At 45.6% G+C, this 25,794-nt stretch overlaps 2 protein-coding genes across 8 annotated transcripts in view; one reads left to right on the top strand and one right to left on the bottom strand.

Annotated features, from left to right (window-relative positions):
* The window catches only part of GJA8 (gap junction protein alpha 8), a 46,289-nt gene extending 42,655 nt beyond the window's left edge, over positions 1-3,634 (bottom strand). For 4 of the 5 annotated variants that reach the window (XM_074813223.1, XM_074813193.1, XM_074813216.1 and 1 more), the window contains exons 1-2: positions 3,501-3,634; positions 821-948 (exon numbers count right to left, since the gene is read on the bottom strand). The gene's annotated coding sequence lies outside the window, so the exon portion shown is untranslated. Of the gene's footprint in view, positions 1-820; positions 949-2,282; positions 2,392-3,500 lie in introns of those variants that run through there. The other variant, XM_074813201.1, reaches the window with a different exon arrangement.
* Positions 3,366-22,593, top strand: GJA5 (gap junction protein alpha 5). 3 transcript variants are annotated; one of them, XM_074813255.1, is made up of 2 exons: positions 3,366-3,658; positions 19,702-22,593. In XM_074813255.1, the coding sequence occupies exon 2, from the start codon at positions 19,755-19,757 to the stop codon at positions 20,862-20,864; it is 1,110 nt and encodes a 369-aa protein (XP_074669356.1). In that variant the 5' UTR covers positions 3,366-3,658; positions 19,702-19,754; the 3' UTR covers positions 20,865-22,593. The 3 variants fall into 3 exon arrangements, with proteins under 3 accessions (XP_074669356.1, XP_074669371.1, XP_074669364.1); XM_074813270.1 differs by having other exon boundaries at positions 3,366-3,664; XM_074813263.1 differs by lacking the exon at positions 3,366-3,658 and adding an exon at positions 8,300-8,949.
* The last annotated feature ends 3,201 nt before the right edge of the window (positions 22,594-25,794 follow it).

Here is a 25,794-nt window from a genome sequence, read left to right as displayed (position 1 = left end):
CACACACCTGCTTCCTCTGCAGGCTGTCACCTCTTCTGGGCAGGGGGGCTGTTAGAAAAAGTCAAGCAGCCAGTGTTTTACCAGGAAACCCAGGTGTCCAGAAACACAATTAAGGAGATTTGAATTGACCAAATCCTTCACCCTTCCAGAAAGCAAAACTGGATACAAACCTTCTCCACGCTTTCCTCTAATAAATACTCAGGACACCAGGCTGACAAGTATAGGTGCCTAATGCATCCCTGTGAGCCTGTTTGCCTTTATGCAGCCACACAGAAGGTGCAGCAAGAAGGAGCAGGGCTGTCTGCTTCCCTCGCACTGCTCAAGTCAACCTCATGGCACACTTTGGGAAGGGAAGCCCCCTTCCCTTTCCAAGCACCTTCCCTGCACACTGTGCACCACAACGTTGCTGGCAGTTAGTCAATTTGGAAGCTCTTGCCAACAAAAGAAATACAATTTTATTCTACGTGCATGTGTGTGGGTGCACACACGTATGATTAGCGCATGGATATTTGGTCTTCTACTATTAAATGTACCCTTCTAATCTGCTTGGGCCAGCAGTGTCCTTCTGCCCCCTCCATTTGCTGTGATTTGCATTGTTCACAGAAGGCTTCAGAATCCAGCCAACACACATCACAAAATTGGTGGGAAGAACTATTACTCATAAATTTGTGCAATTAATTAAGTTCTTAATTTTACCCAGGAGGTCATGTCTTGAAATGCTTTCAGACCATCACAAAAGAGAACAAGCTGGCTGGGAGCAATAAGCACCATCTGAGAACCCTCCCATAACTCAGGCTGTGTACTTTTCAGTTTCACTCACCACTGTCCAAGCACATGTCTCTTTTTCCTCAAATCCTTTTACTGCTTCTTCCTTTGAAGCTGACTTCCAGGGAAAGCTCTAGAGATCTTGGCCTTCAGAGCAGATTCAAGTCCTGATTTCTCTTCCCCCTGCAGAGAATGTATAGTGTAGGCTGAGGTCCTTCTACCCCACAGCAAAGCTAGCTTGCTTTATGATGGGACGTGTGACTGTGATTCTTTCCACACTGGCAGTATTGCTTAAGCAGCCTTTTTCTAAAGCTGCAAGCTTTAGAGCTGGGAGATCTCACAGCAGCACAGCTATCTAACCCCACCACAGGAAGGACAGCACATCCCAGGAACTGGATGCTGGCACTGGCACCACATGGCAGCATGTCACAAATTTCTGGGGTGAGAGGCAGCATCGATGAGTCCAGCTGGCTAGTAACCTCTGGACTTAGTTTCTGAGCAGAAAGTTTCTGAACAACCGTATTTGCTCCTGCTTCTAGGAAGAACAAGAGCTTCACAATCTACAACAGTTTTCCAGTCTATGACATTTGTACACAGAGGGACCTTTACCCACACGAATGGCCCCAAGCTGTAACTGTATCAAGTTACTCACATGACCAAGTCTTTGCAAGATCCCAGACTCAGACACTACTGAAAGTCCAAGAGTTCTGAGCAACTGACAAAAACTCTCACAGCATACATTTGGGCTTGAAACATTGCTTACTGGAACAAAGTGTAAATTAAGTGATACCAGTCCAGATGACACAGATTCCAAATAAGTGCAAATAAAATATTTTCCATTGCCAGAACACCATCATGTGATTTGCATATGGCATCCCTTAGAGCAGAGGCGATTGAGAAGTATATCTTTCTCAATCGAGAAGATTGAGACTAGCTGCTGTCTCGGAATTCCCCCAGCAAAGCTAGGCTGGCTGGCAATGTAGGGTGCTTAACTTCCAGGCTATTAAATCTCATTGAAATCAATGCAACTCAAGAATGTACTTAAAATTAAGTAAACGCCTACAGACTGTAATGAACTAGGATGCTGCACTGCTCTGTGTGGTTCTTTGGCTGATTTGTTTACCAAGGAAATAGAGGGACAGAAATTAGAGAAACCTAAAAGCTGTAGGAATAGCTTAAATAAATGCGCGATTATTGCATTTACATTAAAACTACCGAGTCTAAGACCCGGTTTTTAAGGCCCTTCCAGAGATCATGCACTCACTTTGACCCTCTTATAAGCATCTAACCTGGATAAATTAAAAGGAACATATAAACCAAGATCTTCTACCACTTGCCAATACAAGATGCATTATTGCCCTAGGCCTCAGAGAAAACTGTAGCTTTGCATTCACGCTCTTAGTTAAGCTAATGAGGAGAAGGAAGAGAATTTTTGAGGTGGGCTCTTCTTCCTTTCATCTCAAAAGCGGTTACCAAGTTGTTCAAAGCTTGCGTGCATAGCTCTGCGGGCTCAATACCTCTCAGCGCCTGACTTTCTAAAGACTGCTACTGCACCGTTGAAAGGAGAGGTGAGTTCTTCCTATATGCTCCCTGGAAGCAGGTTAAACACTCAGTTAGCAGACAGCCCTCTGAAAAAGGGATATGGCTTTGCATTAAGCACAGTTTGTAAATGCTTCTCAGTTACTTGTTTTATTCTCTTCTTGTTTCCTTGCAAATGATGAAACTCCTTAGAAAGGCTCAGGCAGCACAGACACTTTCTGCTTGTGATTCTAATAGTTTGGCTGTCCATTCTTCTCACCAGCCGCATGCCAGCGTGTTTTCAGTGACTTAATGGCACTGCTACTTTGGGGTAGCTGAATGGGGAAGCAGACTGCAGCTGCTTCTGAAGGATATAAATATTTTTTACAGTCGGGGGGCTCCAGCAGTCCAACAGGATCAGGGACACCTGGGCTCTATTCCTGGCTCTTCTGCAGACCTGCCGTATTGTTTTGCTCCCTTCAGTAGCTCTAAAGGAAGGCCTTTTCCAAACAAATTTGTAATCTTAGGTGTGAGGCTTCCATTTGAAAATTTGAGCCACAATAAGGAATTTGGGGTGATGGGGCTAGCCTCTGAATGCAAGCCCGGGCATTTATTTGATAACAAAATCCCACGAAAGCCATTGCACTGGTGAACACCACAAATGGCTCACAGGCCAACCTTACTTGCACCATTTACCAGTTAGGAATCTGCTCCCTTCAGATATTATTTTATGGCTTTCCTTTGTTTTCACCAAGGCCTAAACAGGAATGAAATTGTGAGTCTTGTCGCTAGCCCTTTTAAATAAATAGCTCTGCCATCGCTCTAATAAGTTTGACAAGTTGGTCCCAGGCCCTGGGCAGGAAGCTAATAAACTTCAAGTTGCTTTTCTATTGTTTTCCTAAAACAATTTGACTTCCTTTCTGATAGCCCCAAATTCCTTCAATAAAAATAGAGTAGCTGGGAGCCAGAGGAAGAGCTGAACTTGAGCCAAGTTGTGCTTACAATGCCGCCTGCGTAAGATCACATTTTTATCCTGATCCATGAAGACTCTTTAAAAGAATAGCAGGCAGACAGCTGCCAGTGCATGTCAGGAACAGCTCGGGAGCTAGTCTTCCCCAGCATCGGTCCTCCAGGCTCGAGGGAATCTCCAGCCAGTGAGCCAGTGTCAGATCATAGCAGGAGGCTGAGCTCCTGGGAGCTGACTGGGGTTTGCTTACCCTGTCCAGAGTGTCCTCCCTCCGACACGGATCTCTTCTGGGAGCCAAACACTGACAGAGAGGTGGGCTCCAGCAAGACCAAGGGGCTGTGCTAAAGCTCACCCTTCAGTCAACTTCACCTGCTCCTCCCTCTACCTGTGCAGGCTCAGCAAAAAGAGGTAAAGGTCTGTTCTTTCTTTTCTTCTCACTTTGGGAAACATATATATGTATATATGTATACACACATATATTTTTGTAAAGCAGCAATTCATCTAGCTGAAAGTGTACAGGACAAGATGAATGTCTGGTGCTAAGTAGATGAGGACTCCTTGCTTGGAAATGACTTGCTGATCCTTTGAACAAATCCTTTATGCTCTCCGTGGTTTGGTTCCTCCACCTGTAAAGCAAGGAGAGAATTTATAGGAGTTGTAATTACATTATCATTTGCAAAGCACTTCTCAACTACTCAGAGATGCTGCAAAGTTGAGAAGTGGAAGCACTAGCTGAGAGAGTGCCATACTTTATTTCCAATAACATAAAGCTGACAACTAAGCATTTGCTTTGGGATAGATAGTCATTTCTGCTCAGTGAGATGAAATCCTCTTCCAGTTTCTCTTACTGAAAACTTTACTGGCAAATGAGACTGACACACAGTGACATTTCACACCTTGCTGTTTCTTGTTTCCTCTTTTCTCTGTGCTGGTTTGGTACTCTGGGCTGGGAAGGAGAAAACACCCATCTATAATGGAATAAGTTGTGATTTTTTACTAAATAAGGAACTGGGACTATAAAACTGTTCCCCCTCATTCAGAGGCCCATTGTCACATGCTACTCCTGTTCCCTTGGGCCCAGCCTGTCCTTGGGAATTTGCCTACTGCTGGAGGATGCCTCCAAGCTGTCTCAAGAGGTCTAATGTATAACAGAGAACTTCCCTCTCCATCCTTCTCTTTCAATCATATCCACGCATGGGGATTTTAAATAAAATATTTCACCAGGAAGGTAGCATCCATTGGTGCTTTAGAGAAGGTACTAGAGGTGCCTGTCCAGCATGGGACAATATGACGAATCAGAATAAGTGCAGTGCTGTGGCCAGGCATCAGAGATGAAATACACACGAGAAATTTCTATCTCAACCACTGTTGGGTGGTGGTTTTTTCTGAAATTTCCCAAAGCAGTAAATCTGATATCCTCCCCAAGCACAAAAGTCCTCAGTAATGGCAGGAAAGTAGAAGATGTTTTCCCTTCAGACAGTCTCTTGAAGTTCTAAAATCTCAGGAGAGCATCTATCCACATTTGAAACAGCCTTCCAGCAAAGCCAGATGCTCCAAGAACATCTGTTTTATGTGAAGAAGCTCTTTCATATGTGAGCTCTCATCTATACTACTGCACATTTGCAGACCTTCTCTATGCATTATCTTGGCCTGCTCTTTTTGTTTGTTTAAATCCCTGACACAGAATGAATCCTCCATTAAATATCCATGGGATCAATGCCGAAAAACTCATCACACAAACTCTATTCAGGATTTACCTGGCTTCTGTGTGAAAGGGAGCCGCTCTGATAAGGCAATAAGGCAAGTACAGGAAATAGAATAAAAAAGGGACCTCTTGGCTTATCAGGTTCAATCCCTTTGAATAACAGGCAAGTACAAAACAAATGGCCTTTTCTAAACTTACTAAGCTCTGTCCTAAATCTCATTAGGTTTCCGCCCTCACTTGTGCTACTAGAATGCTGTTCCAGCACCTCCTTCCCTGCTCTGTTGCTTAGAAACCTTCTGATTTCCAACCTAAATTCATTCATGGCCAATTTATATCTATTTATTCTTGTGCCACATTGTCCTTTAGCTTATGTAGTGCTCCTCTCTCCCTAGCACTTACTTTCCCAACCCCCAATTCCTGAAAGTATTTACAGGCAGCAAATCTCTCCTCTCTTAACCTTTGTTCTGCCACACTAACTAACTAAGCTCCCTTATAGTATTCACCCTGCAGGCACATCACACCGTGTTTTAATTACTTTGGGTAGCTGCACTCACATGAAGTTCAGTGCAAAATAATTAACGCAGAAAAGCTCAAACTGGTACTGCATCTATTTTCAAATCAGCTCAAATATCTCTCTACAGTCACTTCTGTGACTGATAAGTAAACACACTCTTGGCCAAGAGACACCCTTCGTCCCTCTGATCACCCCGTTGCCTTTCTTTGCACCTGTTTCAGGCTGAATATTTTTCTTGAATGTGGGTGAGCAGCACTGCACACACTATTCTGGTGGGGTCTCACATCCTCTTGGACAACATTAAGCTCTCCCACCGCAACTGGAAATACTGCTATGTCTTGAAAGTTCACTTGCCTTTTCCACCCCCACATAGCATCGCTGGTTCCTCCTCCTCTGGTGACCTTCACCCAGGACTTTCCCCGTGTCGGTCCTGCCAACTAGGAACTCCCAACTGCTAAGAGAGATTACTGTTACTCTCTAAGCAACAAGTTCCTAGTATGTGACTTAGATCTTTCCCAGTTAACCTCAGCTTGATCAATCCAGTCACAAAGAGCCTTCAAGTCTCCTAGTGCTGGAATCCACCTCTGCCCTGACAATACGTCCCAGCTTTGTTTCATCAGCAGATTTCATTAGCATTTCTACTTTCAGTGCCAAGGTAATTAACACATATTAAAAAGATCAGTCCTAAGAGCAATCTTTGAGCAGCCTCAGAGGTAACTTCCCTTCAACCTATTAGGGAGCTGGTGTCTCAATTCTGTCAGTCTCTTACCCACTTGAGGATTTCTCTGATAATCTCTGTCTTCTTCAGCTGAATCTTCTCCACTAATTTGCTTCTTCAGGGACACCATATCATATGCCTTACTGAAGTCCAGGTAGATAAGGTCTGCTATGTTTCTTTTACCTAGAGGGTCAGAAATCTTAGCCTAAGAAAGCTATTTACCTTTGATCAAAAGATGGTACATCTTGTCCTATTTTCCCCTTACCTCCTGGCTTTAGTTCTCATTTCCTTCAAAATCCGTTCCACAGCATCATAAACTGCTGAGACCTGCAAGCAAGCTGCACATGGCAAGTTGTCAGCTGTTCCCCTCATTCCCACTGTCTGGGGGAGCATTCTCTTCCACTTGCTCTCCTCACTCAAGTCATACAAGTTTTGCATAGCAGTCTCTTGGGGAGGGGAGGGAAAATCCTTCTTCCCAGCCTACCACTGCGCAAAACAGCTATTTCTCTAGCTGTGGAGCTGAAGAAGCTGCCATGACACCTCTGTTTTCCCTTGAAGAGGGTGCAGTAGGGAAAAGAAGGGGTGACACATTGAGGGGTTGGCTGAGGCATCCATACAACATCTCTACTCACCTTTCTGTCTTTTGCCTCCCTGTCTGCCTTCACTCATTTCCTTTTTGTGCATGAAAATTCAAATAGTTACCACCACCACCAAAAAAAAGAGCTCATAACAGTTACCTCACATGCATGTATTGGACAGAAACCTTCTCCCCTCCTTCATTCATTCAACAGAACTAGACTGTATCTGCTGGAGTCAGAGATTAACTCTGTAGGAAAATGAGTCTGCCACTCAGGAACAGTACTCGGATAGGAAACGCAAAGGAGTGAGCAGGGAGAATCAGACCTGATCAGCCTGAGTGTACAGCAAAGTGTCAGCCATGCAGGGAGGGGATTACATTTCAGATAGCTCACCCACAGGACCTGCCTCTCTATAGCACATGAGAAACACTTGACAAGCCTTAGCCAGCCTATCCCAAAGCCATCTGTGAGCTAGATCTGTATTATTAACACCTTTTTTTGGGCACTTCTATGATGAAGTCCTTGATAATTTCACTGGCATAAAATCAACAGGACTTTACATAATAATGCTTTGTGGAAATTACTCCAGAAAGACAAAAGAACACGGTGATATTCTCCTTCCCATGAAATTCCATCACAGGTATACAACTGCTAGGCAGGAGAGGGAGAAACAACTCCAGAAACATTCCCATTTACTTTAAAGTCACAGAAGGCCTTTCAATAAAGTTAGAAATAAAGTGGGAAATTACTGTGGATTTCTCCATACCAGGAGTTAACTGAGCTGCTATGGAAATTTATTGTGCACTCTATGTCCTGCACTAACCATCAGTGAGGATTCAGCCCTCTTGAAAAGGAGTTGTACTCTTAACCTCAGAGTGAGAGTGTCCACATAGGACATGCCACCAGAGGTAGCCTCTGCACAGCACTGTCCCTCTATAGGCTGGCTTTCAATCTTGTGACTAAAGGGGACGCTAAACTAGTGGGGGAACAAGGATTAGATTAGAAGAGTGGCCAGCCCTGTGTTTTAGTCTTGCTTCATGATCTACTCTAGCTGCTGCATAGGGACCACTGGGCAATTATGTTCTGGATGGGAGACATCTGTAGTGCAGGAAGGATTGCTGGAGGGACACCCACCAAAGCTTGTGCACAGCAAGCCAGTTCTCCAGGGAGCAGAGTCTTCTGTGCAAATCTCACTCTCCTGACACTGGTTCTTTGAGACCAGCCTTTATCAAAGCCAGAAGGCATCTCTGATTCACCCGCCTCTCTGGGGCCTGATGTGCAGGAATCAGAGGCTCGACTTGACACGTACGTGAAATACAAGAACTTCGGATACTTGATGTGCCAAAAGCATTTTTTAGAAAGGCCCAAATGCTCGGGCATCAGACTGTGTGTGTGGCGGGAGGTGGGGTGGTGTGTCAAAAAACACCTCTCTTGACAGGCAGGTTATTCTGTTTATCGGTACGGGGGCCTGTAAAACCCTCCTGGGAAGCATTGGGTGCCCTCTGGAACAAAGCTGCAGCTGTGCTGGGCCCCCAGTCCAAGCCAGCAGAATATGTCCTATGTTATTTGAAGAGGTGGAGGACCCTGCTCCACATGAACTCTGCTTTGCCAGACTAAGCTTGAGCGAGTCAGAAAAATGTCCTTCGTTGATGTCTTGCATGGAAAAAAGCTTCCCAGGGTCTGGCTGGTGTAACTGTGGGACAACCCTGTCTCTTTTCGTTTAAGGAAGGCTTAGACCATGGCATGTTATCTGGGGGAGGAGGTGTGAGGAACAGCAGTAGCGGCAAGTGGAAGGGACAGCGCGAAGCCGGCAGCGAGTGCATCTTGTCAGCATGGGGAGGGTGGCACGGGGAGAGGCTGAGAATGGAGAGGGAGGAATGAGATCTATGGTCTTTAAAGGAAAAACAACAGGAAACTAGGTTTGAAAATAGAAAGATTAAGCTGGAGGGGGTGGGAGAGACAAGAAAAGTAGGTGAAGAAAGAAGAGGGGGAAAGGCAGAGAGGCAGTGGGGAAGACAGAAAGTGACATAGAAAGGGGGTGGAGAAAAAGAGAGGAAGGGAGAGAGAACCATATTAAAGGAATAAAACCAAGCAACTGAGAAGAACAAGGACTCCAAGTCAACTACAGAAAGGAAAAGCACTAAAGCAAGGAAAGGAGACAGAAGACAAGATACCGGAAATCAGGTAAGTAACCATGAGGGGGAAATAACAAAACTGCAGAAGCATCGATGGCAGATCAAGCTGTTATACTCAAGGGGAAAGCAACATGAGGGGAGAGAAGGGCTTGGTGAGGCAGGAAAAAATGGATGGCCAAAAATAACTTTAAAAATTTACTTTTTCTTTCAATGTCTCTTCAAAACATTCCCAAGCAACAAGATGGGCTTGGGACATTTTAAAAATTAAACTCTTTTTGCCACAGGCAGCTACAGAAATGCCAAGGAAACCTCCCTGCAATGAACATGGATACCGATAGGTTTCAATGTACAGGAAAGCAGGATAAGAGCCCCAAGGATCCTCAGACAGTATAATGTGCAAATTGCAGTTTCTGTCAGACCCCATTTCAGCATGCTGTCAGGCTGCTCTGGGGAGGGTGGTGAAGGGAACTCTTACCTATGAGAGGCTCTCAGGGTATAAACACTTTATCAAGTGTCTGCGTGAACCGCCTATATTCCAAAGCACGCAGGATGGTTTCAAAACGTTGCAGTTTCTTTTCCTTGAGTCCTGGCTGGTGTGTGACATGGAGCCTGGGAACGTAACTCAAATGTAGAGAAGTGCCTTGCTCGTATCTCCCAGTCACCCGTACTGCGTGCGCCGCGGGGGGAATGCCTTTCTTCTCCATCCCAACACTGCCCAGGGCAGCCTCAGCAGAGAGGCACGCAGACCTAGAGGGACAAACGCCCTCTCCCACTAGCAGCTGCTCCTTCTTTTTATTTGCCTTCCTAACTTTTTTCCCCTTTTTATACTTGGAATAATTATTCAATTACATTTCCATAATTTAATACTTCTAGCATTGCCACCGCATGTTTCAAAGAATAGCTCAGCTTGAAAACACAGTACCACTACACATCCACCTGGAAAGGAGCAATGACAATGAATGTAAAGGTTGCCTGCTAATTGCCACCTCTGATATGTGGTGACTCCTTTGATTTCCTAAAGGGTCATTTTACTCACCATTTGTCATGACTAATGAGCTTTGTGGCGCTCTGATTTTAATAACTCAGGTAAACTGAGGCAGTGCCTCTGTCCCTGAAGTACCATAAAAACCATCAGAGGATCATGTAATTTCTGGATTTCTGGACAAACCTCAGCTAAAAAAGTCACAGGCTGAATGACCCTTAATTGTTGAACTCTTCCTCCATGCTAATAAACCTATCAAAATACCTTGGTGAAGCAGTATGTGCAAGAGTTTTTCCCTACTGCTGCCTCTGTGATCCTCCCTTTAAGGCTAAAGAACTTAATGCATGTAATATATGTGTGCATATGTGTGTGCAGCTAGGAGCGGGTTAAACTGCTATTCAAAAGCCTCACAGTATTCAGTATTTGCACCAAAAGCCAAACAATTCTGCATTTGCTGGTCTTTTCAAAATCTACTCTGAGAAGAGCGCAGAAGATTTCTAACTTTCTTACCCCTCTCCTTGGGAGCAGAACAGTAGTTTAGGAGAATTCCTGAGGCTTCAGGGTTTAAAATACTCATCAGGCTCTGGTCGCTTGGGAACTATGTTAAGTATTCCTGCTACTATAACTATTTGGGGTTGTTGGTTTTTTCCACTCAACAGTATATATTATCACAATATTTTAGTATTTCGGGCTCTCACATGAAAAATTTGAACCTTGCCAGAAAATACAGAGCTTCATACCCTAGCCTCTCATTCTGACCTTCAGACGGATTTCACACATTCTGCACGTTTGCCCTTGTTTTCTAACTTATCTCACAGCATTGAAAATAGACAAGAAGGAATGAGTAATTCAGCACTATACCAAGTCATTAGGGAGCACATTTCAGAGACTGCTCCACACCTCGGGTGCTATTGTATGACGCATGAGGACAGAGGCTTAAAATTAGAAATAGTTCCCAGGAGGCATCAGAGAAACTTCAATCTTTGGGCTAAGAATTCATAGAGAGAGGGAAAAAATCAATTTTATGGCTATTGATAAGCAACAGAGAGATCTCTATGAACAATACTCTAGCATGCCAGCTCTTTCCTAAAACAAAGAAATATTCATGCCACACAGTAAGCAATGACCATAGAGGTGCATGCTTCTACGTCTCTCTAGTGTATCTTTAAAGAGGCGTCAGTGGTTTTTAATGTAAGAACTAAGGGGTTTACACTTACATTTCTGTCTTTCTTCATTATCTTTGTCATTACGGACATGCCTTGAGAATGGTTGAGAATTTCCATATGAAACTCCTCTCCCTTAGAAGCAGAAAAGCTGACAGATGCCTTGGTCAGGGCACAGGGTCGCTCGGGAAGCAAAGCAGTCCGGCGAGGGTGACTGCTGCAGAGCTCCAGGGTCTTCAGCTGCATTTGGATGTCTGGTGAAGAGGGAGGGAATAGTGGGATGGGAGAAAAAGCGTCTCCAGTTTAAAATCAGATAAAGCTATTCAAGAGGACTGGGGTTAATTCTTGCTTCTTACTCCAATTTTCTCTGTCATGATGGGGCAAATTACTTAAGCCACATTTCTTCACAAATGCTCCCTCAGTGGTGTCTCTCATCTTCTGGATGTCTGACTTTTAGATGTAGTCCAGCTGGTGGAAGCGATAAACTCTCCCACTCCAGCGTTAACCAGATAAAGCTCTACTTTGAACATACGTTATATAGTGCTAAGTACACTAAAAAAAAAAAACAACCCAGATTAGCAACACCTCCAAACAGCTTCCAAAATTAATAAACATTTTTTATCTTAATCTCTCTCTGCCTTAGTTCTTCAGCTGTAAAGCTGATCTAATACCATCTCCTCACCTCTGGGTGGTAATGATAATAAGTAAATTAATAATTGTGAAGCAATCAGATACTGTTGTGATGAAAGCCATAGGAAAACCCATGAGGAAACTAATAATTCTGTCTTTAGAACTGGACTTGAATAATGTACAGTAAATGAGGCACAGGCCACCCACTGAACAATGAGGAGAAAACAAAACACTGAATAGCTGCTGTTCAAGAAAGCCCCAGCCAGGCTGGCACAGAACAAGGCAGGCATCCTGTGCAAAGAATGAGGTGACAATGTGAGGATGTGGTTAAAGACTCATAGCTATGAGGCACAGGCACAAAGAGATTGAATTAAGATGACTGAGAACAGTAACTCCAGCATTTCCTAACTCCCTACTGCTGGGTTTTGCAAATTTAATATTGTTTTTTTTATTGTTTTTTTGTTGGGGTTCTTTTATTTTTTTTTTGGGGGGGGGGGGGGGAACGTGCACATATACGTACATACACTGAGTATATAAAATAATCCACACACAAGTTATAGCCAGACTTTGCCATGAATGAGAAATTAAATACTTGAGGCAAGGATACAGCAATGAGGCTGTACCAAAAAGAATCCTATGGATTTTTGGAAAGAAATAAGAAAGGAGATTTGACGAGGTAGTACTAAGTCAGAAGTAGATAGTTACTGAAAATTTCCCTTTTTAAAGCTGAAAGCGTTAGCAGTCTGGATGCTGTAGAGAGTTAAGTTGCCAAAATCGCCAAAAAGGTGAGGCAGGGCTCTGGGATGGGAGCTTGACTGTAGGAGAGCAACAGGAAAGTGATAGGCAGGGAGACACAGGAGGAAGAGGCGGGAAGAAAAGATAGGAAAAGTCTGAATAAGAGCCCTCTCCTTCTCCCACTACCTCTCCAGTTTGTTTTATTTCAACATTGTAACAAACTGCATCTCATGCAGTCTATGAACCAGCCTAATATGACATGGATGGGTTTTTTTCTGCTATATTGGGCCCAATGTGATGCCTGCCATCACCTCCACGTCTCCTTATACCAGCCTCCTCCACCGGCTAAGCAGTGCTTAAGATCAGTTTCTCTCATATATGCTATACCTCTGCAGTCCCCAAATTTCTCAGCATGTTTCTGTTTTCCAGAGCTCCCTCTGCTCTGTTTGGATGTCCTCTCTCCTGTACCCAGCACTGCCCAGTTTAGCATCAGCTGCGAACTCATATAGGTTAGCTTCTCCCTGGAAAGATAAAGAAACTGTAAAGAGCACCAAGCTCTGTAATCCTGAACTGGATGCTCTTCATCTTGTTAGTTAAGGAGTAAGTTGAGTAATGTCCATTAGCCTCTTTGCAATATTTACATCACAGAATTTTTTTTTTTTTTACATTACAGAATTTATGTTTTTTTCTAGGAAAAAGCACATGAGCCTTCATTTAATTTATCCCAAGTATAGTTTTGTTGTATTTGTTGGGCTCTCTAAGGACCCACACTTCTTTAAGACACAGAGATGATCACAAGAGAATTAGAGGGTGCTCCCTGCATGCAAAATGTAAGCCTGGATACCACTATCACATAACTATTTGATGCAGCCTTTTCAAACACAGTGGGACAAATTCATTGCTTAGCTTGACTCATCTGAGTTCAAGGTCTTTTCTGTTCTTGATCTCCTGCATCTACATCAGGCAGAGCTTTGCCCTAATGTCTGGATATATGAAAGCACAATTTGACCCTCACCAAGGAGGGGAGAAAATAGCGTTAGATGGCCTGGATAAACAAATAATAAAAATTCACCTAACTGGGAGTCTTCAGCTTCCACCATCACTTCAGATGAAAATATTCTACATAATACTGTCATCTGTGTGTGTAACACATTCCTGATGCACACACTTGGAGGTGTTGAGTGATTTCCCTCTGTCTGTGTGTCTGTGTGCATCAGGGTGGGTGTGTGTTCAGGAGGTGACAGGTCATTCAACTCCCTTATCTTCTCACCCACTCTCTTTTTTGTGAACTCTGAGATTTTCCACATTTGGAGAGGAGGGGGAAAGCATACCTCATGAAGGAATAACAAGCTGTCTGCAACTGCAAGCAGGGCCAGTGGTCTGAATACCAGCATGACCCTTCCAGAAATTACAGTGAACTCAGGAACATCAGAGCAGAAAGATGAGAAACAGTGGATGTCTGTCCTCTAGGACAGGAGCTGTTAACACGGAGCTCTGCCTCTCCTGTGAGATTTAAGCACTGGAGTCAGAGTCACTCTTCCTGATACTCATTCAGCACAGGACTTTGAACCCAAGGAACTAGAAAGGAACCTATGCAAACATGTCAGACTTTTTTTTTTTATAAAGCATAAAGAAGGACAAACCTATTTAGTCCAGATCCATGCGCAGATCAGAGTTACAAATTTGACTAAACAACTGGCCTATTTCAGGCAGAAATTAATTATAAGTACATGCATGCACATATGAAGCCAGAGGGATGGTGCTTGGACAACAATGCCTAACGAGTCACTGCTTGTCTATTGTATATACATATGAAGGAGCCAACATCAGTAAACAGTGAACAAAAAGGTACATGCTGAGGTGGGCTTTAGCATTGATCTATGTCACAAAGCTCTGAAAAGCTTCTGGAATTCAAAGCATCAACACCCATGCTGGACAGTACATTTCTAACTTTATTCATCTTTTAATGTTGTAAGCCATACGCCCCCAAAATGCTTCCTGACCAGGTCCTGGCAACAAAGGAGCACTGCATATGTACACTGAAAAGGCGGCTTCTGCCTCTTGGGCACTGACAGCAGCTGCAGGCTCTGCCAGAAATAACAAGATGTTCATATCTTAGAAAAGCACAAAAAAAACCCTCCAAAAGAGAACCTCTGGCTCTGCCAGGTGTACCTGCTGTAGAAGAGTAGCACAAGAGGGATTTCTTTCAGGTGACCAAGACAGTACTGTCCTGGGGCACAGGAGACAAGGGCTACGGTCTGTAGAAGCAGCAGCGTTGCATCACTATGAGCAAGTCTAAGAGGACAGAAAAAAAGGACACAAGTTTGCAAGTGACAGCCCCTGAGCTCTGTCCCCAGACTGCCACTGACACAGTGACCTTGAACAAGCAGTTTGCTCCTTCTGTACCCCAGTGATCACTAACTGCAAGATAAAGATGGCTGCATTTGCAGTGCATTGATGCTGTGAGGCTGGACTACTGCTAACAGGGGGCTGGAGATCCTCAAGTGAAGGTACAGCTCTATAGCAAAGCAGCATTTACTAACCTCCAGTGCAGAGCTGAAAGTGTCCTTCCTAAGTGACTACAGGTGTGAGCGGTCAAGTTTTGCAGTGCAGGGAACACTCAGGTCTGGCTGCAGCCTGGCAGTGGTCAACACAGGGGAAAAAAAATCTCTGCCCGCATCCCCTGTAGGGTTAGCTAGCTGTTGTGCCACACTCTGGCCTGGACCTGGTATGAGGTGACACAGCTGGAGGAAGGAAAGCCACAAGCAATTCCTGCCTGGATGCTCCACTGTACGGGGCTGTCACTTCTTATGTGCCCAGTACCTAAAGGAGACGGCTGCCTCCCCATTTGGTGGCTCAGAGGGGATGGACTTGTTGAGTGGCCTCCACACACAGTCTGGGGTATGAGCCTCTTCAAAACATCTCAGCCTCAGAGTTCGTTGGGACATCTGATTAACTATCAGATCTGTATCCAATTGAGCAAATCACACATGGAGATTGGGCAAAAATACAGTGGCTACTTTCTCCCCACCCCGGGAACTGCTCTTTCCTCACACAAAGGAGCCTTCTTCAGAGAGCCGCTCCACACACCCCTGGGACCTGCCAAGGGGAAGAGGTGAGCCCAGCAAGGCAGAGCAGAAACAGTGTTATAATCAGGCTCTCCACTTTATTTTAGAAACATCCTGCAGAGATGGCGACCTCCTGTCACCTTCCTTGTGGGAAAAGTTAGCGTGAAGTGTCGAGCTCAGCTATTTATATCGCTGCTGATAGTCTCGCCTGCCTTCTAAAGAGGGGGAAACTTTCTTCCTAACAACCCCTGGGGAAATAAACTCATATAAAGAAGATGATTGCACAGGAACAGCCCTGCTGGCTCTCTGGTGTGAATTTCCTAGCTGTTCCTCAAAGCCCTGGCAAGTCCAACCAGAACGAGCGTGCCAGCTGGAGCAAGCAGCAGCGATGCGAAACAGTCGCCTGTCCTTCAGAGCATGCAGCATCACCAAGGGGATGGGCTAAACTGCTCTGAGAGCAACAGACACTTCCCCTCCTGCAGAAAAAGGTAGCACAAAAGAGGAATGGCAGAGAGCAGCCCATGGCTGGCGAGCCAGCCGCACATACTAGCAGGTGCCATCCCCGCTGGGGTATTTTTATCATGGAATTTGGCAGTCACAAGGCAGCCCAGAGCTGAGTGGTCTCCACGCCTGGCCTGCAGTGTGATACTCAGTTTTCCCCAGCTTTAAGAGCCTTCTAGGTGATGATTAAGCTGGGACGGCCACGTCGCTGGGTGTGTGCCAGGCTGCGCTGGTCTTTGTCACATACGCGTTTCCCAGTGCCAAGATCCTATGACTGCGCACAGCTCCTTTGTTGATCCAGCAGAAAGTTGTCAGCCAAAAGCACGGCCGGGCAGTGGCACAGCCCAGGACTCTGCATGAATATGCATGACTCTGCTGTCAAGACAGTCTTCTATCAGGTGCTGAGACCCCGCAAAGATACCCAGAGGTGTTTTTCGCTGAGTCACAGCAGAATGAGACAAGACTTGTCCAACCAAGTCCAAACTGGGAATATAAAAAGCTGCAGATGCTCACACACTGAGAGGTCAAAGCATGCGAGGACAGCAATAGTCTGGGAATGAGGAAAGGGTACTATATGGAAAATCCCCAAGAATAGTAAAGCCCTGAGGAGAAAGGCTAGATCAGACGCAGTCCTGCATAGCCAGGAAAAGCTGTCAGGAGGTGACACAATCCTTCTTTGCTTGCTGGCAGCAGAGAGCTAGATGCTCTCTTCTGTTGTTCTAGAAGGCCCTTGGCCTGGCATTGCAAAAAACCTCGCTAATAACTAAAAAACATCTAAGCCAAAAACACTGCCCTAGGAGAGAAACTCCTTCTTTTGGTTTCCAAAATCCATTCTCCTGTGGCCACCTACCCCTTGCAGCAGCCACCTCAGCTCTCTATGGGGCTGTAGCAGGATGATGAGGAGGCATCTCTGGGCAGCCCCTCCTTTAAACAGCTTGGGCAGGGGAGCAGCCAGCAGGGAAGGGCAGAGGAAATGGCCCTATCATCTGTGGCCTAAACCTCATGGCTGCCAGCCTCTCCTTCTGATTTACATCCTCTTGGAAAATTTTGTGCATATGTGAGGCAGATGAATTACTGTTATTCTCACATCTATTAACATTTTTTACTTCTGGACTCCTCTTGCACTCACATTTGCTTCACTTTGTGTTCTGTACACATTGATTTTTACAATTTGCAAGTGTCTAAGTTTTCCCTAGGGAAAACAAGCCATAGTAAAACCCCAAACTACCTGCACATGATAGAACTGATGGGAAGAGGTGCTCAGTTTGTGATTGCACATGCCCATGGCAGGCAGGAAAACTCAGCCTTGGCACAGCCAGGGAGAACCATGTTCATTTTTACCCTAACAAGCAAGGTGAATCAAGAAAAGGCAGCTGTCAGCTAACAACAGCAGGAGCAATAGGGGCACCTGCAAACAACATAAACTCACCTGGAAAAAATTAGGACACCCACCATTGTTCATGCTGCCTGGGAAGGAATATTCCACATGTACAGTTGTGCCATGGCATACTGATGTCGGGCGCACCTGTACACTGAACTGTAGATAGCTGGTTGCCTTGTCTGCACTCTGGGGAAAAAAAAAAAAAATTGAAAACACTGATTTCAGTGCAACAGTCTGTAAATATTTCCCATCACTGATTTATCAGCCTGTATTTAATCCCCTGGTGCTCACAGAATGAAGCCATATGCTAATTTCTCCAGAATGCAGTAAGTGCACTAAAGAAATTTCAGGAGGTAAGACAGACCCACACATTTGCCTCTTTTTACCAGTGCAGACAAGAGGAGACAGAAAGAGTAGCTGATTTTCTGTGTTACTGCTCCTCCAGTTCTGAGCTGGCAGCAGATGAAAGCTTATGCATCCGCCAAGCAGTCACCAGGATCTACATCAGCACGATTGCAGCATGCCTGCCAAAGCAGGAAAGAACCAAAGCCCATCCTTTGCTTCCTGGTACACCCCTTCTCCCTCCTCACACGGCTGCTGACAGGCGGTGGGGCAGCAAGTGGTCACCTCCCTGTCTCCCTACCTGGGCAACCCTCGCCCTTCCACACACAGCCCTCAGCAGCACCAGGAGTTCAAGGATTCAGCTTTTGATCTTTGTCCCATCCATCCTTGCAGATGGACACCACATATAAACAAGTGATGGCATAAATCATCGTGTGCATGGCTACATTAAATTATATCATTCACATAACCAGAGGAGGGGATATTGTTCCCCCAACAAGCGTATCTCTATGCTCTCCAGCTTTTGCTCACAGGATACCTACACAGTATTGCTGCAGTAAATTTTCAGCTTTTAATAGTGTCTACTCTCCACAGACGTTCTTTGCACACTAAAAATAATTGGCTCTTAAAGACAAGACAAGGGACGATAAAGAAGGAGAGTTAACAATTTGGTCCCTACAGCTTTGGGATTTGTCTTGTGTAGTGTTTTAAATATTACATTATGATGATTATTTTTTCATGTATTTATTAAAAGGGTATTTTCAAAAAGAGTGACTGTGGGAGAATATTATCTCCAGGGTAATACTGCACACTTTATAGCACCTAGCCCTTAACTCATGCACAAGGGAGAGCTTTGCAGTGCCCTGAGAAGGTAAGTATGGTGAGTATTACTGGATCAAATGAGTGCTCAAGCACTCCCACAGAGCCCCGCAAAAGATGGATTAAATCCATCGTTCTCTTTTTATACGTGAGGTTAAGTGACTTGGCCAGAAACCGTCTGTCAGTCAGAAACAAAACTGAAGCAGGCTCTCCTCCATCCTCACTTTACAACTTTACTACCAGCCCACCAAACCTTTCCTCTCATCAGACCACCCACCAAATGGCACTTCCCAGGAGCTGCTGGTTCTTGGGAGGTGTTTCAAAGAAGGCATTTTTCTTTGTCTGTGTCCTTTGAACTGTGAATTTTGTCTGAGCTTAAGAAAAAAGGAGGAAGCAAGATCCACCATTTAGATTTTGCAGCAGCTCCCTCTCAGAGCGGTGTGACAGGGCGGCAGCAGATTAGGTTTACAGGACTGGCACAGCTCGCCAAAGTCTTTACACTCCCCAAAACATTTGCAACTTGTAAATGAAACACTTGCAACTGGTGACATTGGAAACCAAAGCAAAACCGATGGGCAAGGAGCAGGTGGGCATCAGGAAGGTTTTCTTTGCATTTCTTTCAGTGTGGCATCGAGCTCAGAAATGAAGCCCGGAGCGGCGAGCAGTTCACGTTCCAGGTGTCAGTGCAGGTATTACAGAAAGGCAACATATGAAAGTGCCAAGGCACCGCTCAGACCAAGCTGTACACTCCAGTCTTCTCTCCCAGGGGATCAGCCCATTAAGGATTCCCCAGAGCGCAATCTGTAGACAATGAATGCTGCTTTAACTACACGGTCCACAGAGGATGCAATATGCAGACTGTAGTGAAAGGACTTTCTGAACCAAGAATAAATCTGGCTCGCCCTCAAAGTTTTGGCAGCCTGTTTAACAGGTTGTAGTTGGATTATGCAAAAAAAGATCATTTTTTGTTTCAGTAGCTGAATTAAAAAAAAAAAAAAAAAAAACAGCACATTGGTTTCAGTGGATGTGAAACAAAGTTTTCAGCAAGCTAGACCTGATCGGTTTCAGGTCAAATGAAAACATTTCCTTCGACAAAAAACAAACCTTTCCACTCCATGCATTCCTGGTTGGGCATTTTCTAACCCTCTTTAGAACCGCTCTGTTCTGTTTTCTCCCACAGAGGCTGTATCCAATTCTCCCTTCAAGACTTCTCACCCGTCCTGGTGAGCAGAAATGGGGGACTGGAGTTTCCTGGGAGAGTTCCTCGAGGAGGTCCACAAACACTCCACAGTGGTGGGGAAAGTCTGGTTGACCGTGCTCTTCATCTTCCGGATGCTGGTGCTGGGTACAGCAGCTGAGTCCTCCTGGGGCGACGAGCAGTCTGACTTCATGTGCGACACCCAGCAGCCTGGCTGCGAGAACGTCTGCTACGACAAGGCTTTCCCCATCTCCCACGTCCGTTTCTGGGTCCTCCAGATCATCTTTGTCTCCACCCCATCTCTGGTGTACATGGGCCATGCAATGCACACAGTGCGCATGGAGGAAAAGAGGAAGATGAAGGAGGCAGAAATAGAGGCCCGGGAGATGAAAAACAGCGGTGACACTTACTACCAGCAGAAGTGCCCCGTGCCAGAGAAGGCTGAGCTGTCTTGCTGGGATGAATCAGGAGGCAAAATCATACTCAGGGGCAGTCTGCTGAACACCTACGTCTACAGCATTTTGATTCGCACTGCCATGGAAGTGGCCTTCATTGTGGGACAGTACGTCTTGTACGGGATCTTCCTGGAGACCCTGTATATATGCCAGCGGTCTCCTTGCCCCCACCCTGTCAACTGCTACGTTTCCCGTCCCACAGAGAAGAACGTGTTCATCGTCTTCATGCTGGCTGTGGCAGTGCTCTCCCTATTCCTCAGTCTGGCCGAGTTGTACCACTTGGGCTGGAAGAAAGCCAAAGAGAGGTGCTCCCGGTCTTACAAACCCAGCCCCAGCACAGCCCCCGGCAGATTGGAGTCCGCCCCACAAGTAGAAAGGGCCCAGATGTACACTCCTCCACCAGATTTTAACCAGTGCTTGTCAAGTCCCAATGGGAAGTTCATCATCCCCTTCAGCAACAAGACAGCCTCCCAGCAGAACACCGCCAACTTCGCCACCGAGAGGGTCCACGGCCAGGAGGATGCTGCTGGTGAAGGGCCCTTCATTAAGTCCAGCTACATGGAGAGTCCGGAGGTGGCCAACGAATGTGCAGCACCTGCCTTCCCCGAGAACTACTTCAATGAGAAGCGCCGGTTCAGCAAGACCAGCCGTGCCAGCAGCAAGGCAAGGTCAGATGATTTGTCTGTGTGACCGGTCTCCAGGAGGGATGAGGAGAAGAAGCCGTCTCAGCACTTAGTAAAACTTCTGCAAAGTGGACTCCAGACTCTCGCCACTAACCTCTCTCTGTTTTAACACCCTCTTGCTCCTTTTCAGTGAACATCATTGCAGACAGCAGCTCTCACAGCTTAAGGCAGGGGCAGCCTCTGGGAGACACGCACTGAAGAGAGGCACCAGTCTCGAGATGTGAAGGTCTCGGCCATATTTTCATCACGGGACCCACAGGGATTGGAGACTCGCCGTCCTTAGCCTGGTAGAGCACAGGCCAGCAGACTGCTGAGACTGCCCAGCAGGTAACCTCTGCAACACTGTATTCCACAGACTGACTGGGCCTCAACCCTCTTGCATCTTCTTTGGTGTCTATTCAACATTTGCTACATCAGCTTGGCAATTATACCGAGCTGAAGCTTCTCTGACCTGCAAGGAGCAGAAACACACCAGTAGGCATTCTGAAAGAAAGACTTTCTCACCTGCTTTGTTCTCGCTCTTTCTAACCCTCCCTTTCTCTACATGAGCCCACATATTTTATACCTATACACATATTTTATACAGTTTACCTATACAATAAATCCTACTTGAATTTTTTGACACTGTGTATATAACTCTTTCCCATAAATAAGGACGTCCATGGTCCCCCACGCACAGCTGCCTCATATCTAACATTGGAATCCCTTCCTCACTCCTAAATCAGCACAGTAGACTGGCCCTGGAGATGTCGCTTAGATGACCAGTTGATGAAGACTAAGGAATTTTCCCAAGATACTTATGTCATCAGTTCCAAGCAAGACATCCATTAACCGAAAGAGACTCTCCTGTGAAAACATATATCTTACTAGTAAAAAAGAGGAATTATCATGTGGAAACAAAGTGGTTTTTCTTCTTTTTAAACTTATCCTTCAAGCAACCTGAATGCTGCTGAAAGGGTGCTGCCAGCTGCCAACTTGAGAGAAAAACATCCTCTGTTTATCTGCAGAAGAGGTACGGCCTATGTCTTCTCCCTAACCTACCAAAACACTTCAGCATCTTTTGCAAGGAGCAAGAGTCCTCTCCAGGTCCTGCACATCATTCAGCTCTTGGCTGCTCTCTCGAGCCTGCCGGACAGTGCAAGCCAGGATATTTGTCCTTGCAGCAAGCCTCCGTTCTGCCATCAGGTCATCTTCATCTCCACTCCACTTCTAGCACATATGGCGTGAGAAACCACCCATAGACCAGCTCTTTCCACCATAGTAGCCTCTCAGAGCAGCCAACACCACACAGTGAATCTGGTGGGTGAATCTGTAGGCATCTCCCACTCTAGATACGTTTGCAGAGCTGACATCCCTCTTTTAAAGATATTTGCTAAACAGAGCTAAGGTGCTCCCTGTTTTTTACTCTGCCCTTTCAGATATGGGCCACAGCTTCCCAACTTTGGACTGCATAAGCAAATGGCTGGGGACAAGCTTATGAGGAGACTGAGCCATTCCTTCTCTTAGGGCCCCTGAAAGGGATTGTGAATCCTTGCTTCTGATACATAGTTAACTTTGGTACAGTTCCCTGTACACATACATACATATTCACACACAGAAGGGGGGAAACCAATTTTTTGTTTGTAAGGTGTTTTATATATGTGTATTTTTTAATCCTGAAAAGACCCGCGTGCTCTCCTTAACATGAGATTTTAGTCAATTGTGCCTAGGTTTCTTCTAATAAAGTTCTAACTCCATCTCTCCTTGTTGATGTTTCTCCTCTCACGTGTCTGAGAATGAGCTGCTAGCATCGATCAGGCTGCCTGCCAGCCTCTGCTGCTCAGAGATCACAAAAATTCCCATCGCCCAGAGTGGCAGGGACGAGGGGAGGGCTTGGCCAGGGGGATAAATAATAAACATCAAGAAATGATTGACTGACTGGCTAACAGAAACCCCCTCCAGCTCCCCTGCCTGCCTCTGCATTACCAGGGAAGAGCTGGTCAGAGAGCAGAGCTTCCATCCTCTTGCAATGGAAACGCTCCCTCCTTGCATCCCCTAGAACACCTCTGCACCCTGAGATGTGAGGCCAACTCAGAAGGAAAAGGGTAGCAAAACCTGTCCCCCAAGCATCTGATTGCTTGTCCATGCAGTAACAGGGCCCTGAAAGGCTTTTTAAGAAGCAAGGTCTTGAGAGACATTGAGAATCCACTGTTAACCATTTCTGCAAAGAATTCCTGTGGGTACTCTGCTCTCTTAAGATGCAGTTGCCTGGCCCAAAGAAAACCCTTTCTTCCCCCAGCTGATGCCTCTCCTCTGAAATTCATCCCTTGTTCCCACTTTCTGACTTTCACAGGCTCCCTCCTTCTGACCTTGGATCGCCCTGTCCACCCAAAGGAAGTGCCCTTCCTTCCTTTCTCCACACAACCTCCCATCCCATGGGACTCTGCAGGCTGGGAAGCTGGAGACCAGTAAAGTACTGGGTCCCAGCAAGGAGCCTGAGAGGGGGCATAAAGAATGAAACCGGAATTCAATGAGGACACTGGGACAAGGGCCTTTAACTGTGTTAGAAACTGCAGGGACCCTTTAAGATTCAAGGAGCCTTGGTTTGGGGGTTTTCAGCCCAGAAAGGAGGATGCCACCTGAGCACCCACAGCCACACAATGCAGCAAGAAGGCAAGATTGGTCCGGCAGGCCCAAGGTTTTTAACTGGCATGTGCACAGCCCTGAGCATGCCTGTCACTTAGGGTGCCACCTTGCTGGGAGAGATACGCAATGAGTAAGTCAGGATCACTCTCACTCCCCTTGGAAAACCTGGCTATTGAGTGATATTACTGTTTCACAGGGGCACTCAAGCACTAACCCAGGCCTTGTTTAATAAACTCTTCTCGGTTTACGACAAGGAACAGTCCAAACTTTAAAAACTCAGAGCTACAGTCTCTGCTGGAGAGCAAGGTATAGCCAAAAAATGAGGATAAAGATCTCCTCTATGCCGTTTCAGACCTCTATGATTCAAGCATGTTCACAGGTGGTGTTTTGGTGGTCTTTGAGACCACAGGAGTACAACCATCCCAGCTCTCTGCCTCCCAGCCTAGAGAGTACATGTATAAAAGCAGATAATCTCCCTCTGCCACTCATTGCTTAATGCCTCCCTGGTTCTGACTTCTAGGTATAACAAGTGGGGAATATTTGATGGATGGATGTTTGCACTGGCTGACAGACCATAAACTTGTGATTCTAGGAATCCACTGTCAGGGCTAGCCAGGCTATCACACCATGATAGGAGCACATTTACTTCAGCCAGTGAGCAGAGAGGCTGGCCTGTCATCTCAGACAGATTTTGTATTTATTGCTTTGTACCAGATGGATGGATGGTCAATCTTATAGTTGTGACCTAAATCAACATTATATATTAAATTCAGCCCTTGGATAGGCACTCAATCTTTAAATGGCAGCATTACAAAGACAATGTTCTGAGGGGGGAAAAAAGAAAACGTGAGAGCTTTTCATTCTACTCTTGTCCTTTTTTTTCTCCAGAGTCTTACCCGCTTGGGTCAGCTCACCCTCTCAAAGCTGTGAATTCTCCAGAGACAGCTGGTACCAACATTTAACAGAAATACTGGACCCAGACATCTTCTTGGTCAGCACACCTCAAACCATCTCAGCATCGCCTCCTCTAACTGGTGTCTGAAGGAGGCAGAAGTCAGTTCTGATCTACAGCCTTGTGCTGATCAGCTGCTGAGCCTAAGATAGGAGAGGAGGGAAACGTGTGTTTCAACAAGCTCTTAAAACAGAAATACTTAATCCTATAAAAGGAAAAGCTATATTTAAAAATACATAGAATGCCAAAACTAACAATGTAATGAATCAAGACAAGGTCATGTCTGTAAATCCCTCTCCCCAAACAGCACAGTGGGACAGCTGAGCAGGCTAAGGGACAAATGAGGGAGAAAGTGAAAGAGATACTTAAAAGTAATGGCTGATCTAGAGCATGTGGGCCAAGCAAGTTGTTTCCTCTTTCAGAATACATGAGCAAGGCAACACTGAAGCAAACTCAAATCTGGTAACATTTCAGACTGCTAAAAGGGAACAGGTGAAAAGATTCCAGGCTACACAATCTCCCCTCAAACACTTTTCCACAAAATAAATATCACTGAGGCTGAGGAATTAGAAAGATCCAAACCCCAAAGAATAAAAGCACTGTGTGTTCATAGAAATGCTTGACAGGACTGCAAATGGCCAAAGTACAAAGAATGCAGAAATTCACAATTCAGAAAGTCAGCGTAGCGTAGCAGAGAGGCTGACCCGCAGCAATGGCAAGCACTGCTGACCGCCAGCATCGGCAGGAGCCGTGAAGGAGCAGCTCTCCCGGGAAGCCTGGGACTCACACAGGCAGGAGGGGAACTGCCGGCCCCAGGGGAGCCCCTCTGTGCTGCTCCCTTGGCAGGCTCTCAGCAACAGTCTGGCCAAAGGGATGCCCAAGGTCTTTACGAGCCTGGGCTCAGCAGGGTCTAACTGTCCCAAGGGGTTTAGGCACCTCCTCCCAGCAGGGGGTACAGGAGGGGATCCTGGACAGGGCTGATGCCAGGTTTTGCACACATTTGTGAATAAGGCACAACATTTTGGTGATTAGGTTACCAGCTGCAGCAGAGGTATGGATGGACTGAGAATGAGGATGCAGAGCGGCAGCTTTTTAAGATACACTTTTTAGGAGGAAAAACTGTGACTTTGAAGTGCAAAATTAATAGCTTTGCTTTTGCCTTAAGTGGTTATTGCGTATATGGTCTAGATGATTAAAGATCTTTCTAGGGACCAGAGGAATTGTAATACCATATATATATATAACACATTGTCATGAAAATGTGATGACAGAAAAAGAAAGAGGATCAAATGAGCTTATAACATTCACTCTAGGCCAAATAATGCAGAAATGTTTCATTTTTCCTCCAGTGAACATTGGT

This window comes from Strix aluco, chromosome 2 (assembly GCF_031877795.1).
Source record: "Strix aluco isolate bStrAlu1 chromosome 2, bStrAlu1.hap1, whole genome shotgun sequence".
In the NCBI taxonomy this organism is placed as follows: Eukaryota; Metazoa; Chordata; class Aves; order Strigiformes; family Strigidae; genus Strix; species Strix aluco.
Note: the sequence above shows the minus strand (reverse complement) of the source record. Positions and strands in the feature narration are given on the sequence as shown.

Bases quoted from the DNA above. Each gene is read 5' to 3' on its own strand.
- GJA5 (XM_074813255.1), top strand. From the start codon at position 19,755: ATGGGGGACTGGAGTTTCCTGGGAGAGTTCCTCGAGGAGGTCCACAAA.